This window comes from Puma concolor, chromosome B1, assembly GCF_028749965.1.
Source record: "Puma concolor isolate L17-30 chromosome B1, mPumCon1.1.hap2, whole genome shotgun sequence".
Classification (NCBI taxonomy): domain Eukaryota; kingdom Metazoa; phylum Chordata; class Mammalia; order Carnivora; family Felidae; genus Puma; species Puma concolor.
In genome coordinates this window covers 173354275-173370311 of record NC_141670.1, presented here as the reverse complement: position 1 = coordinate 173370311, position 16037 = coordinate 173354275, and the positions used below count along the sequence as shown (strand labels likewise).

At 35.9% G+C, this 16037-nt stretch overlaps 1 protein-coding gene across 3 annotated transcripts in view; it reads left to right on the top strand.

The window, feature by feature from the left end:
* NSUN7 (NOP2/Sun RNA methyltransferase family member 7) overlaps positions 1-16037 on the top strand; it is a 52844-nt gene that overhangs the window by 25247 nt on the left and 11560 nt on the right. For all 3 annotated transcript variants that reach the window (XM_025922029.2, XM_086705190.1, XM_025922031.2), the window contains exons 7-9: positions 818-1028; positions 6598-6741; positions 11878-11979. In XM_025922029.2, the coding sequence (XP_025777814.1) occupies positions 818-1028; positions 6598-6741; positions 11878-11979 (457 nt within the window). The remainder of the gene's footprint in view (positions 1-817; positions 1029-6597; positions 6742-11877; positions 11980-16037) is intronic.

Sequence of the window (16037 nt, the reverse complement as noted above, 5' to 3'; positions counted from 1 at the left end):
AACTAAAAAAAAAAAAAAGTGCAATGATACCTTTTCTACCTTCCATTTCTGGGGAAGATGCTAGTACCATCCTGAATTTGAAAATGCAATATGTAATACCTTCCCATTATTTCCTTAATATGGCCTTAGAGCCTTGATTTGTAAGAGGTATATGACGACTATCAATGTAGGGAGAGAATATGAGGAATAATGTGGTTTCAACAGAATGAAAAACAATTAGATTCAATAGAATAAAAAAATCCTCAGATTCCAATTCTTGCCTCAGATTTACCTTGTTCTTCTCAGTTTTATCCCTTGACAGCATCCATATTCTTGGGTAGAATGTCTTGGCCTTTATTCAGTAGTGATACCCTGCTGAGCACTGAGATCAACTACAAAAACTCATCTGTCTAGCCCCCTTTTATAAGCTTGTCAACCATCTTGTAATATCTGTTAACTAGCAGCAATTTAAATGATAGTGTAATGGGGAAGAAAGAATGGAAGTAGCTGATGAGTTTTCATCAAAGGGTAAGAATGGGAGCTTAGTAGGATATCACTAACCTATTAATTACATTTTGGGGGTTTTGGCATTGTCTTAGTACTATATAAAAGTTAAACGATAACTAGGCTAAACAAAGTTCAGGTCTTTGTTTTAAATCGGTTTCTATCAGTTATTTTTGTTAACTTTGTATTCTAACGTATATTAAGGTGTTTTAAACTCAAAAGGATTAGGTATCTCAACACTCCTACCAAGTACTTATTTTACCTAAGCAAAAAGAAATCAGTTCATGCCTCTTGTCAAACCCTTTGAAGTTCTAATCATATCGTTATCTTGTAGGACAAATCTCGAAGTCTCGCTGTCCATTCTGTAAAGGCTTTATTAAATATGGATGATGATATCTTAATGGTCAATACAGGTTCATGGTACACAGTTGCCCATATGTCAATATTAACAAATAATAATACCTCAAAAATATTTGTGTGTGGAGTAAAATCTCAAGCTAAGGATCCTGACCTGAAGAACCTTTTTACAAAAATGGGATGTAAAAGTATGTATAAATATTTATTTGTTTGGTAATTAATGTTATATGAAATTTAGAAATGTAAAAAATATTTGAATTTGTTACCTTTTGTAACATAAAAACTCTTTATATACTATACTCTTAAAATCTTCACTAATTCATATTATACCAGGCTCTTCTCATTGTTTAATATTGGTTAAACAACTATAGTTGAAATGAATGCATATATTGGCACTTTGGTATGTTGCTTGGCATTAGCTACTGTATAATTTGAAGTTCAAACAGTAGTTAAAGTAGGTGGTACAAATTATCATCCTTTAATATATAAGAGCACAGTCAAAGAAGTGCTTGACAGTGTTAATATCTAGGATTAGAAGCTAAGTCCCTTAGGCTTCTTATTTTCAAAATCTTTTTCATTGGATCATGCTGTGACCAAAGATAACATTTTATTATAGGTTCAGTGAGGCTGAAAAACTAAGCAAAACTTTTGACAGATTCACATCAGATCAAGGTGATCTGGGATTGTTAGTGCCAGATGTAGCTGCCTACCAGAAGCAAAAGTTAATTTCCTCTGGAAGAAAATAACATCATCCTAGGTCTCATATTATCTCCTAATTGTTTTCAAATACAATGTCTGGCACTCATTAAAAAACAAACCAAAAAAAAGACAAACAGGAAGAAAAGATATGACTGATATAAAGAGAAAAATACTACAATAGGAGCAAACCCACAAATGGTCCAGATACTAGAGATATCGGATGTGGACTTTAAAATAACTATGATACATATGCTAAAGAGACTAAATGCCAAGTTTCAGAATTTCAGTAGACAACTGGAAACCGTAATTTTTTTTAAGTCAAAAGAAAATTCTAGAACTAGAAAATACAACATGTGAAATTAAGAAGTAAGTAGATTTAACAGTAGATTAGGCAGAGCTAAAGAAAGAATAAGCTAACTGACAAACCACAAAAATATCCAGACTGAAGCAAGGGGAAATAAAGGGTTAATAATATGGAAAAGATCATAAAACACACATGGGACCCAGTGATTCAGTATCTTCCATATGCTGTGATGGGAACACAAAGAGGAAAAAATGAATTAAGAGATGATATTTGAAATTAAGGCTGGGAGTTTTTCTTTTTCTTTTTTTTTTTAATTTAAAAAAAATGTTTATTTATTTTTGAGAGAGAGAGGCAGAGTGCAAACTCTGTGAGCACAGAGCCTGATGCACAGCTCAAACTCAGGAACCATGAGGTCATGACCTGAGCTGAAGTCGACACTTAACCACCCGAACCACCCAGTGCCCCAAGGCTGGGAATTTTTCAAAATAGATGAAATGAAGCCACAGATTCAAGAAGCCCTATGAACTCCAGTAAGAATAAATATATAGAAAACATATTAGGTACATTGTGGCATAACTGCTGAAAACCAAAGACAAAGCAGCCCAGGTGGTAATATATATTACCTTTAATGGAAAAGCAATAAAACTAAAAACTTAACTTTTTAACAGAAATAACTGAAACCGGAAAACTATTAATGTATTCATAGTGCAGAAAGAAGCTACCAGTTAGATTTCTAAAGTCAGCAGAAAGTCAGTGGTATGTGTTATATCTGGGGCAGTCAATACACAAATAATTAAATAATATTTAATAGCTAAGAAGGGGAAGAAAATGGAATATGGAGTTGAAATACCAATTAACATAAAAAAGGTAAGACAAAAAAAGGTAAGACAAATAGAAAACAGATTAAATACTTTAAAAATATATGTATTTTTATACATATATATTTATAAGAGAATATATATGTATAAATATATTTTTGTTTATAAGAGAAACCCTTTACATAGAAGGATATAAAAAAACTTAGAAGGACAGAAAAAGATATACATTACATATACCAACAAAAGAGCTATTGACAAAGTAGATTTAAATAAGAAACATTACTAGAAATATAATTATAACATGTTCATCAGGAAAATGAAAGAGTATGAAAGTAGTATGTGCTTAATAACATAATCTCAAAATGCATAAAGCAAAATTATCCAGAACCAGCAGAAAACATACTCTGTATATAGAAAATCCTTAAAAAAATTGTATGAAAAAACTATTAGAACTAATCAATGAATTGAAAGACACAAATATAAAAAATCAATTATTTCTATACACTAGTAATAGATAATCAAAAGGTGAAAGTAAGAAAACAGTCTTATTTATAAAAACATCAAAAACATCAAACTTCCTAATCAATGTTGTATTGTGAGTCATAGGCAATACGGTAAAAAAAGAAAGGAAGAAATAAAAGATATAAAAATTGGAAAGGAAGAAATAAAACTGTTTTTTATTAATAGGTTACATAGTTATATATGTGGAAAATCCAAGATAATCTACAACAAAACTATAGATTTCACAAATGATTTTTGTAAGGTTGATAGATACAAAGTCAGCATACAAATTCAATTTCTACCTACCAAAAATGAAAATCTGAAAATGAAGCAGGTATCTTTTATAATAGTACCAAAAACCATAACACATTTAGGAGTACATCTAATAAAAGATGTGTAAGACCTCCTCGTAAAACTATAGACCATTACTGAAAGACCAAAGACCTAACCAAATCTAAGAATAAATCACGTTCATGAACTGAAAAATTCTTATAAAGATGACCTTTCTCTCCACGTTGATCTTCATGGATTGAGTTCAATCCACAGGACACTGTAGATTACTGAGATTTTTTTTTTTTCAGTAAATGGGGGTAGAAAAAATGAAACTGACCTGTACTTCACGCCGTCAACACAAATCTAGAGTCTCCTAGAATTTATTATAGGAGAAACACTTAATGACTGGGATTGGCAGATTTCTTAAACAGGACACATAAAGCACTAATCATAAAAGAAAAGATTTATAAATTGGACTGTAGTAAACTTCTGAAAAATTTTAAATTTCTGTGCATTAAGATTAAGAGAGTGCAAAGGCAAACTGTAGAGAGGGAACATATAAACTAGTGAAGAGTTTTTATCCACAGTGTAAAAAAAATTCTTACAAATTAACAGTGAATAGACAACCTAACTGGAAAATGGGCAAGAGACATGACCAGGCATTTCACAAAAGAGGATATCCAAATGCCAAAAAGAAAAAAAAAAAAAAATGAAAGTCGTCAATCCCATTACTAATCAGGGAAATGCAATTAAAATCACAACTTACCGTCACATGTCCACAGAATGATTAAAATGAAAAATATTGGCAGTACCATGTACTGGCAAGGTAAAGAGCATTGGGAAGGCTCAAACACAGCTGGTGGGACTGTAAACTTGTGCAATCACTCTAGAAAGCTAGCATTAATCATTAAATTGAATATGTACATACCAATGACCCAGCATTTCACTTCCAGTTACCCTCTGAATTTTTACCTAGTTACCAAGAGAGAATAGGAACCTCTAAGTAACCAAGCAGTGGAGGAAGGAAGTTTCTTCTTTTAGAAGTATTCTAGCTAATATGAAAAAGGTATGACAGAATTAAAATAGGTGACAGAATTAAAATAGGTCTATTTTGCAACCTCTTTGCTGGTGCCAGAAAGATAACTTAGTGGATAAATATGACATCACTTGTGAAGTAGATTTGCTCCCCTCTCCACTCTCTCCACACCCCCCCACCAAAAAAAAGGAAAGAAAAAGAAAAAAAAAGCCAGAATCTAATTAAGCTTCTAAAGATACAACTAGTAAGTTATAAGAAGCACAGAACACAGGAACATGTTAGAGTACACTCTGGGGAAGCAATTAGCAAAATCCAGACTGTAGAAAAGCTGTCCGTAGTACAAATAACCATGTTTCATTAGGGAATAAGTTGTAAGAAAAAATGGAAAGGGAACCTATCAATAAGAAGAAATTTAAAATAAGGCTTATCAACTAATTGCAATGTATGTACTTTATTAAAATCCTGATTCAAACAAATTGTAAAAAACTTTTGTCATGTGTGAGACTATGGGGAAATTTGAGCCATGATTGGATGCCATTATTTTTTAATGATGATAAGGAATTCTTATTTTTTTAAATTTGTGTGGTTATATTTTTAAAGGAGTTCTTTTAGAGCTATGTGGTGAAATATTTATACATTTAAAATAATATGGGTTGGGGTGGAAGTGGGTACAGATATAGATGAAACAGGATTGGGCATGAATGGTTCACTGTTGAATCTCCATGATGGGTACTTGAGAATTTATTATGTTTTTATGTGTGTTTTTGTATGTTTGAACTTTTCCAATCGAAAGTTTAAAATAGAAAGAAAAAAAAAAAAGGCCCACTGATTAAAAAAAAAAAAAAAAAACAGTTTCAAAACAGACAGAATAGGAAGATGAACAGGGTGATCAGACAAGAGAAAGGGGGTGGGGGAACAATTTTAGTGATGACTCCTCATCACTGGGAGTCATTGCAGAAGTGGAGGGGTGGCTTGAAGATAGGGGCACAGATTATTATACTCAGTGAGGACAGACTTCCTTCCAACTAAACTAAAGTCCTTAAGGAACATTAGACTGCCTCATAAATGTTACTGATCCCCATTTTTTTCTCTGAGGAAGATGGAATATAAAAGGAGATTACAATGGGAAAGGGAAATAACCAACACTGAGCATTTACTATGTGCTAGGCACCATACTAAACTGCTTTATTTCAGTCTTCACCACAATTAGATGAGGCAGGCATTGTTATCCCATTTTATGAGTGAGAAAATGGGGGCTCAGAGAGATGAAGTCACGCAGCTAGTAAATACCGAAGTTGGGAGTCATCCTTGGGTGTCTCTGCCCCCAAAGCCCATTTCCCTCCACTATGTCGTAGTATTTTAAAAGAATCTGAAGTTCAGGGCACCTAGGTGGCTCAGTCGGTTAAGCATCTGATTTTGGCTCAGGTCATGATCTCATGGTTTGAGCTCTGTTTTGGGTGAGCTCAAGCCCTGCTTCGGGCGTATATGAGCCTTGCTTTGGGTAAGCCCTGCTTCTCTATCGCTCTCTTTCCCTCTCTCTCTCCCTCTCTTTCTCTGCCCCTGATGGGATTCTCTCTCTCTGCTCCCCCCCCCCCCGGCCCCTCGCTCACTTGTGCCCGCTCTCTCTCGAAAAAAAAAAAAAAAAAGTAATCTGAATTTCAGAATGAAAAATTATATTTTATGTAGGAGATATTTAAATTTCAAAATTGTTCTCTCAAGTGAAGGAGAAAGAATTCATGTGTTAACTCTGATAAGTTATCAGAGAAGAATAGCTCTCTTTTCTGACTATATGAGATGACTTTTTGTGAGGCTGAGGATTTAAAAATGAAAAATGATAGGGGCGTCTGGGTGGCTCAGTCATTTGAGTGTTTGACTTCAGCTTCGGCTCAGGTCATGATCTCATGGTTGGTGAGTCTGAGCCCTGCATCTGGCTCTCTGCTGTTGGCACCAAGCCCGCTTCGGATCCTCTGTCCCCCCGTCTTTCTGCCCCTTTCCTGCTTGCTCTGTCTTTCAAAATAAATAAACAGTAAAAAAAAATGAACAATGATAAATAGATCTAATTACATACTGTATTAATATTTTTAATGAATATTTTTGCACTAATTGTTCTGTTTTTTCCCTCCAAGATATTGAAATACTTCATGAGGCATTTCTGAACATTGAATCAAAGGATCATAGATTGCAGAAAGTTAAAGTGATTCTGCTGCTTCCTCACTGCTCAGGACTGGGTGTTAGTAATCCAGTGGAGTTTATATTAAATGAGCATGAAGGTACTTTAAAATTTTTTCATTTATAAATTATTGAAATTTGTTGATAAATGTCAAAAATAAAATTATTTAAAATCACTAAAATGACCTATCAAATATATCTTATTAATAAATAGCTACCATGTATAGAGCACTTACAATGTGTAAAGTACTTTACATTCATTGTTCATTGAATACTTATAGCAATCCTTTGTGATATGGGCAAGGGGGAATATTAAAATTACTTATTTATTTATTAATATTTATTTATTTTTGAAAGAGCACAAGGGGGGAGGGGGAAAGAGTGGGGAGAGGGTCTGAAGCAGGCTCTGTACTGACAGGCTGACAGTAGTAGTGAGCCCTATGTGGGGCTCCGACTCACAAAGCGTGAGATCATGACCTGAGCCGAAGTCAGACGCTCAGCTGACTGAGCCACCCAGGTGCCCTAAAAAAATTTAATAATAGGGGGCGCCTGGGTGGCGCAGTCGGTTAAGCGTCCGACTTCAGCCAGGTCATGATCTCGCGGTCCGTGAGTTCGAGCCCCGCGTCGGGCTCTGGGCTGATGGCTCAGAGCCTGGAGCCTGTTTCCGATTCTGTGTCTCCCTCTCTCTCTGCCCCTCCCCCGTTCATGCTCTGTCTCTCTCTGTCCCAAAAATAAAAAAAAAAATAAAAATAAATAAATTTAATAATAGGAATGATGTAGGTAATCAGAACACATGTTGGCCGGTATGCTCTTCTGGTATATACCAGTGCTCAAGATATAGGCATTAAAATTTATCAGCATTTTATAGATGAAAATACTGAGACTCAGAAAGATTAATTCATTTTTATAAGGTCACACAAGCTCTAGTTAGTAGCAGAGCTAGAATTCAAATTTAGATCAGCCAAACTCTACAGACTGTGCTCTAAAATGATCCTAATTAAATTATAATCACACTATTTCAAACTCAAGACTTCTATAATCCCTAGTATGTATGTTTTCTGATATTAATACTTCAGATTAAGTATTAATTCTAGAAATATTTTACTTCTTTAAGAAATTATAAAATATTAACATTACCATTTATTGAGCACTCATATATAAGGCACTGAGCTAAGCACTTTGCTTTATTTCACCAAATCCTCACAAGAACTCAATGAGTTAGTTACAGTAGTGTCCCCTTATCTGTGGGGATTTGTTGCAAGACCCCCAGTGGATGCCTGAAACCATAGATATCACTGAACCCTATGTATACTACATTTTTCCCTGTACATATGCCCCTATGATAAGGTTCAGTTTATAAATCAGGCACAGTAAGATATTAATAACAACAATAATAAAATAGAGCAGTCATAACAATATTCTGAAATGAAAGTTATGTGAATGTGGTTTCTTTTTCAAAATATCTTACTGTACTGTACTTACCCTTCTTGTGATGATGTAAGATGACAAAATGCCTACCTCCATGATGAGATAAAGCCAAGTGAGTGACGTAGGCACTATGATGTAGCCTTAAGTTCCTAGTGATCTTCTGCTGATTCGGCAGAAAAAGGATTATCTGCTTCCAGGACTGTGGTTGACCTCCAGTAACTGAAACTGCAGAAAGCAAAACCACGGATACTGTACTCTTGCTTCTACATTTTACAAGTTCAGAATCTGAGGCCCAGAGGTGTAGAAGTGTCCCAGGGCCATGTGACTAGCGTCAGAGCCCAGATTCAAACACAGCAGCTCTGACTCTGAGGCTGGCGCTCTGAGCCACTTTTTAAACCACAGTGTATGGCCGTGCATTGACTGAAATGCATTCTTACTGTAATCTGTTCCTATTGAAAGCCCTAGTTGAATGAAGTTAACTAGAATATTAGATAAGACATTTCACCAACATTCAGCAGATAGTGAATACTTGCTTTCTGTTTCTAGCAAGGTCAGGATCAAAAGTGAGAAAAAAAAATGGAGGGAAAGAAACTCATATTTATTGTGCACAAGTATGTCCCAGTCACTATTCTAGGTGGCACCCATCACTATCACTTAATATTCACAATAACTTTTTGGGGATAGTGTTCTTTTGTTATCTCTGTTTCACAGTGGGGGAGGGGAACAAGACTGAGAAATCTCACAAGTTGCTTAAGGTCACGTAGCTAGTAAGTAGAGAAGCTGGGATTCAAATTAGATTAGTTAGCACATTCCACGATACCGGACAGTCTGGAACTGGGTTTACACTGCACCCCGTGGAATTTTTGACTTGCTATGGAAAATGTCCTCGCAGTGAGAGTAAAACAGAACAACCAAGTCAAGTGGAGAATAGTGAGCTGAGAAACTTTCTATGTTAACTGGGAAATAATCAAATAAGAAGAATTAGTAGACATAGGAAAAGAGGGGAGGAGATAGCTGCAGCTATAATAGACATAGCAGTGAAGAGAGTTAGAGCTCCCAACTGAGAAACTCTGGCCTTATTCTGGGTCATTTTGAAGTGGGAATGCAGAAAAAAATAAACCATAGGTAAAAATGAACTCGGGGTTGGGAAAGGAGCTCAAAGGGAACCACAAGAGATGAAAAGGGAGAAAGTAAAAAGTTTCCTGGGGACGCCTGGGTGGCTCAGTCCATTAAGCATCCAACTCTTGATTTTGGTTCAGGTCATGGTCTCACAGTTCATGGGATGGAGCCCCGCATCGGGCTCTGTGCTGACAGTGTGGAGCCTGCTTGGGATTCTCTCTCTCCCTCTCTCTCTGGCCCTTCCCTGCTCTCACATGCACTCTTTCTCTCAAATAAACTTAAAAAAAAATTTTTTTTTTTAAAGTTTCCTAGGTATTAGCAATGTTCTGAAAGCTTTGCTGAAGAGGCAAGAGGATAAGCCAAGAAGTCGTCTTTGGCAAACCTGGAAAAAGGAGGGTTTCCTCTGAGGAAGTAATAGCCAGAGCAAATAAGAAGCTGTTGACCTAGTGCCAAGGGTAGAAATATGACTAATAAGTTTAGTGGGGATGAATTGAAAAGACTTGGATACTAGGTGGAAGGGAAAAATCATGAATTAGTTTGAAAAACATTTTAACATTGAAAAATGTGAGAAACATTGAAGAATACATGAAATTGTTCCTTGCTAATAACTGGGAATTATTTTAAAATGGGATGAAGCAATAGCACTGCTAGGAATTTACCCAAAGAATACAGGAGGGCTGATTCGTAGGGGCACATGTGCCCCAAGTTTATAGCAGCACTTTCAATAATAGCCAAAGTTTGGGGGCACCTGGGTGGCTCAGTCGGGTAAGCGTCTGACTTTGGCTCAGGTCATGATCTCCAGGTTTGTGAGTTTGAGCCCCACATCGGGTTCTGTGCTGCCAGCTCGGAGCCTGGAGCCTGCTTTGGATTCTGTGCCTTCCTCTCTCTCCACCCCTCCCCCGCTCACACTCTGTCTCTCTCTCTCAAAAATAAACATTAAAAAAATTTTTTGAAAATAGCCAAATTATGGAAAGAGCCCAGATATCCATTAACTGATGAATGGATAAAGAAGATGTGGCATATATATATATAATAGAATACTACTTGGTGAAGAAACCTTGCCATTTGCAACAACTCGGATGGAACTGGAGGGTATTACGCTACGTGAAACAAGCCAGTCAGAAAAAGACAGATATCATATGTTTTTTCATAACAAATGTGGAATTTGAGAAACTTAACAGAAGACCATGGGGGAAGGGAAGGAAAAATAAGTTACAGAGAGGGAGGCAAACCATAAGAGACTCTTAAATATAGAAAACAAACTGAGGGTTGATGAGGGTGGGGGGTTGGGGGGCCGGGGAAAATGGGAGATGGGCATTGAGGAGGGTACTTGTTGGGATGAGCACTGGATATTGTGAGATGAATGTGATAACCACTATGCTACAGAAACATGGATGTTGTATGTAAGTGACGAATCACAGGAATCTACTCCTGAAGCCAAGACTACACTGTATACACTGTATGTTAGCTAATGTGACAATAAATTATTAAAAAATACATACAATAAAATGGGGTGAAAGAGGTAAATTGATGTGGTTTTATAGTATAATAATGTATAAATAGTCCTTTTAAAAGTGGTGAAGAGAGAGAGAAAAATGTGAAGTGTAAAAATAAATTGGGAAGAAATGGAGTTTAATTAACCTTTACTGATATTACTAGAATGGGGAACAGCCAAATATATGGCATAAATAATTGGCTCTCCTACTCCAGGGACTTACCGAGAGGCAGAATAAAGAGAAGTTAGAAGTTTGGACTCTGGTCAGATTTCTGAGCTAAAATATGGCTCTTCACCTAGTAGCTATATGACAGATAAGTGGTTTAATGTATGTTTGAACAGTTTTCTTAATGTTAAAAGGGATAATAATGTTTCAGGGGGTTGACAAAATACTGTATACAAAGTAGTATTCAATACATCCTAGTTAATATTATCAAGAAGTATGTTTTGAAAATTTTTTAAGTTCCTTTAAGAGCTTCTTGATCTGTTTCTTAATCTATGTAGACTAGATTTACTTCTCTGAATTCTTTCCTTCCAAAATTTCTTTCGGTAAGTTAATGTTTTTAACTGTATCCTTTTGTGTTCTTTCCTACTCAGCTCTGATTATAGCTCATCAGTTTCTGCCTTGGAAATAAATCTTTTTTCTTTTCCTCTATTAGGCTCCACACTTACAGCATTCTCGCTTCTGTGCCTAAATGACAGAACCTAATCTAAGTTAGCTTGTAGGATGACTATCTCAGAAGAAGTTAAAGAAGAAATAAAAACAATACTAAAACCAAACTAAACAAAATTACTCTTATTTTGTTTTTTAATTTTGACTCAGCGTTTTTATAATACTCTTTATTTAGTTTTAATAAATATTTTTCACAAAAACTGTTATTAATAGGGAAAATGGTTGGGGCGCCTGGGTGGCTCAGTTGGTTAACCATCTAACTTCGGCTCAGGTCATGATCTCCCTGTTCATGAGTTCAGGCCCCACGTCCAGCTCTGTGCTGACAGCTCAGAGCCTGGAACCTGCTTCCGATTCTGTGGTTCCCTCTCTCTTTTCCCTTCCCCTTACACTCTGTCTCTCTCAAAAATAAATGAACATTTAAAGAAAATAGGGGAAATGATTGAAAAATTAAACAATGTGATTATAGCAATACATGAAAAACACCTAATAGTGATATATTTAAAAGTATTTCTTTGCTTTTAGATACAGGTGTACTTAAAGATTTCTCTCAAGGAGGTACATCAGAAGATAAACTTCACATTCTTGTTCAACAGCAATATGAACAGCTAACACATGCAATGAAATGTAAGTTTATTATCAGTTCAATCTTAAAATACATTGTAAATCTTAGAAACATTAATACTTCATTTATCTATTATAATCAGGCAACGAAGTGTGAGCCATAAGTGAATTTTCCAGAACACTCAGCCTTAGCACCTTCCAATATCAAAGTATTTATTTTTACCAATTCAACCTGTCTTTTATTATTTTTTTAAATGTTTTTATTTATTTTTGAGACAGAGAGACAGAGCATGAGCAGGGGTGGGGCAGAGCAGGGGTGGGGCAGAGAGAGAGGGAGACACAGAATCCGAAGCAGGCTCCAGGCTCCGAGCTGTCAGCACAGAGCCTGACATGGGGCTCGAACTCACAGACTGTGAGATCATGACCTGAGCCAAAGTCAGATGCTCAACTGACTGAGCCACCCAGGCGCCCCTCGACCTGTCTTTTAAAAATAGATGTTGTACTATCATTTGTAGCATAGGTTAGCAAGGACAGTTTCTTAATGCTGGAGTAAAATAATTATGTATATCCATGATGGAACAGTTTTATTTTCTCTGTTTCTTTTCTTTGGCTTCTTATTTGATGTAATTTTTCTGTTGTCATTGTGCCTGGCCATATTCTACAATCCAAATTTTAATCAAACTCTTAAGTCTCTTAGTGCTAAATAGAGATTAATAGAGAAATACAATTATAAATAAAGCCTGAGTAAGTTGAAGTCTGAGTAAATGAGGTCTTTAGGTATTTATTTTATTGTTTCAATCACTCCATTTAGATTTGAGTACCATTTAGATTTTGAGGAGCATTGCCCTCAAATGGATATGGATATGGAAAATGGAGAAGTCTCTGAGAAATTACATAAACTATTATTAATTCAGTACATGTTTATCAAGTGCCTACTCTGGGTCAGGCATTATCCTGGATGTTAGGGATATGAGTGTGAATAAATCCTGATCTCCAAAGGCTCAAAGATAAGTATACAGGTATAGATAATTCAGTACATAAAGATATAACATAATGAGGTAGAAATAAGGCAAATGGTAAGCACAGAGCAGGTCTGCTTTTTTAGTTGATGCTCTAATAAACATTAATTTAAATATGATAATATGTAGGGGCGCCTGGGTGGCTCAGTTGGTTGGGTGGCCCACTTCAGCTCAGGTCATGATCTTGTGGTCCGTGAGTTTGAGCCCCGTGTCAGGCTCTGTGATAATATGATAATACGAATATGTATATATATATATATATATATATATATATATATATATATATATATATGATATATGAAATAAGTTAGTTGGAAGATTAGAAAGTTGGTAAATAATTTTTTGAATTTTTTGGTGCTTTCTCTGACTACTTTGTTTAAAATTACAGTATTATCACCTACAACTATCCTCCATCCCTGCTTTTTCTCTACACTGTTTATCAACCCCTAAAGATACTATATGATTTTCCTATGTATCTGTGTCTTTTTTTTTTTTTTTTTAATTTTTTTTTTTCAACGTTTATTTATTTTTGGGACAGAGAGAGACAGAGCATGAACGGGGGAGGGGCAGAGAGAGAGGGAGACACAGATTCGGAAACAGGCTCCAGGCTCTGAGCCATCGGCCCAGAGCCCGACGCGGGGCTCAAACTCACGGACCGCGAGATCGTGACCTGGCTGAAGTCGGACGCTTAACCGACTGCGCCACCCAGGCGCCCCTGTATCTGTGTCTTATCATATCAATAAAACATGGCGAAGAATCTCCCCAAGGGCAGAGATTTTTGTCTATGTATCTTAGATGCTAGAATAGTGCTTAGCTTATAGTAGGTGCTTGATATGGGTGAATAAACGAGTGAGTTGCAGGTAGTAGTATTATCTCACAGATGAAAAATCTGAGAGTTTTAAGTAATTTTCCCAGCATCATATAGCAGTAAGTAACATAATTGGGATTCACATCTAAGTCTGTTTCTACAGTCCTTTTAACTAGTTATGTGATATGACTTGTGGGAGAATGGCTGAAGTATCAAGCTCATGGTAATCTGCACTATTATTTGTTTGTGTTTGTAACTAGGTCAGTCACGTTGATTGTATTTTCAATTTCCAAACAGATCAATGAAACCAGGAACTGGTTCTTTGAAAAAAATTAATAAAATTGATACACCCCTAACCAAACTTATCAAGAAAAAAAGAGAAAGCACCCAAATAAACAAAATCACAAGTAAGACAGGAGAAGTAACAACCAACACCACAGAAATAATAAGAGAATATTATGAAAACTATATGCCAACAAATTGGACAATCTGGAAGAAATCAATAAATTCCTAGAAACATATAAACTACCAAAACTGACACAGGAAGAAATAGAAAACTTGAATAGACCAATAACCAGCAAAGAAATTGAATCAATAATCAAAAATCTCCCAATAAACAAAGTCCATGGCCAGCTGGCTCCATAGGAGGAATTCTACCAAACATTTAAAAAAGAGTTAATATATATTCTTCTCAAACTGCTCAAAAAAATAGAAATTGAAGGAAAACTTCCAAACCTTTTGTATGAGGCCAGCATTACCCTGATTCCAAAACCAGATAAAGGCTCCACTAAAAAAGAGAACTACAGGGCTACCCAAGTGGCTCAGTCAGTTAAGTGTCCAACTTCGGCTCAAGTCATGATCCTGCAGTTCGTGGGTTTGGGCCCCTCATCAGGTTCTGTGCTGACAGTTCAGAGCCTGGAGACTGCTTTGGATTCTGTGTCTCCCTTTCTCTATGCCCCTCCTGTGCTTGTGCTCTGTCTCTCTCAAAAATAAATAAATGTTAAAAAAATAAAGAGAACTACAGGCCAATATCCCTGATGAATATGGATACCTACCTAAATTGTCAACAAAATGCTAGTGAATCAAATTCAACACTACATTAAAAGAATCATTCACCACGGTGAAGAGGGATTTACTCCTGGGCTGCAAGGGTGGTTTAACATTGGCAAATCAATCAACATGATATACTACATTAATAAAAGAAAGGATAAGAACCATATGATCCTCTCAATAGATGCAGAAAAAGCATTTGACAAAATACAACATTATTCATGATAAAAACCTTCAATAAGTAGATGTAGAGGGAACATACCTCAACAGAATAAAGGCCACATATATAAAACCCACAGCCCATTCATCGTTAATGGGGAAAGACAGAGCTTTTCCTCTATGGTCAGGAACAAGACAAGGATGTCTACTCTCACCACTGCTATTTAACATAGTACTAGAAGTCCTAGCCTTAGCAATCAGACAACAAAAAGAAGTAAAAAGGCATGTAAATCAGCAAGAAAGAAGTCAAACTTACACTATTTGCAGATGACATGATAGTCTATATAGAAGACCCAAAAGACTCACCAAAAAATTACTAGAACTGATACATGAATTCACTAAAGTTTCAGGATACAAAACATATGTACAGAATTCTGTTCCATTTCTAAACACCAATAATGAACAGCAGAAAGAGAAATTAAGGAATTGATTAAGGAATTGCACCAAAAGCCATAAGATACCTGGGAATAAACCTAATCAAAGATGTAAAATATATATACTCTGAAAACTATAAAACACTGATGAAAGAAATTGAAGATGACACAAAGAAATGGAAAAACAATCCATGCTCATGGATTGGAAGAACAAATATTGTTAAAATGTCTATGATACCCAAAGCAAGCTACACATTTAATGCAATCCTTATCAAAATACCACCAGAAGTTTTCACAGAGCTAGAACAAAGAATCCTAAAATTTATTTGGAACCACAAAAGACCCCGAATAGCCAAAGCAATCTTGAAAAAGCAAAGCAAAGCAAAGCTGGAGACAGCAAAAATTCTGGACTTCAAGCTATATTATATTCAAGCTGTAGTAACCAAAACAGTATGGTACTGGCACAAAAATAGACACATAGATCAATAGAATAGAATAGAAACCCAGAAGTTGACCATGATAGGTCAACTAAACTTCAACAAAGCAGGAAAGAATGGGAAAAAGCCAATGGGAACAAGACAGTCTCTTCAACAAATGGTGTTGAGAAAACTAGACAGCAACATGCAAAAGAATGAAACTGGGCCACTTTCT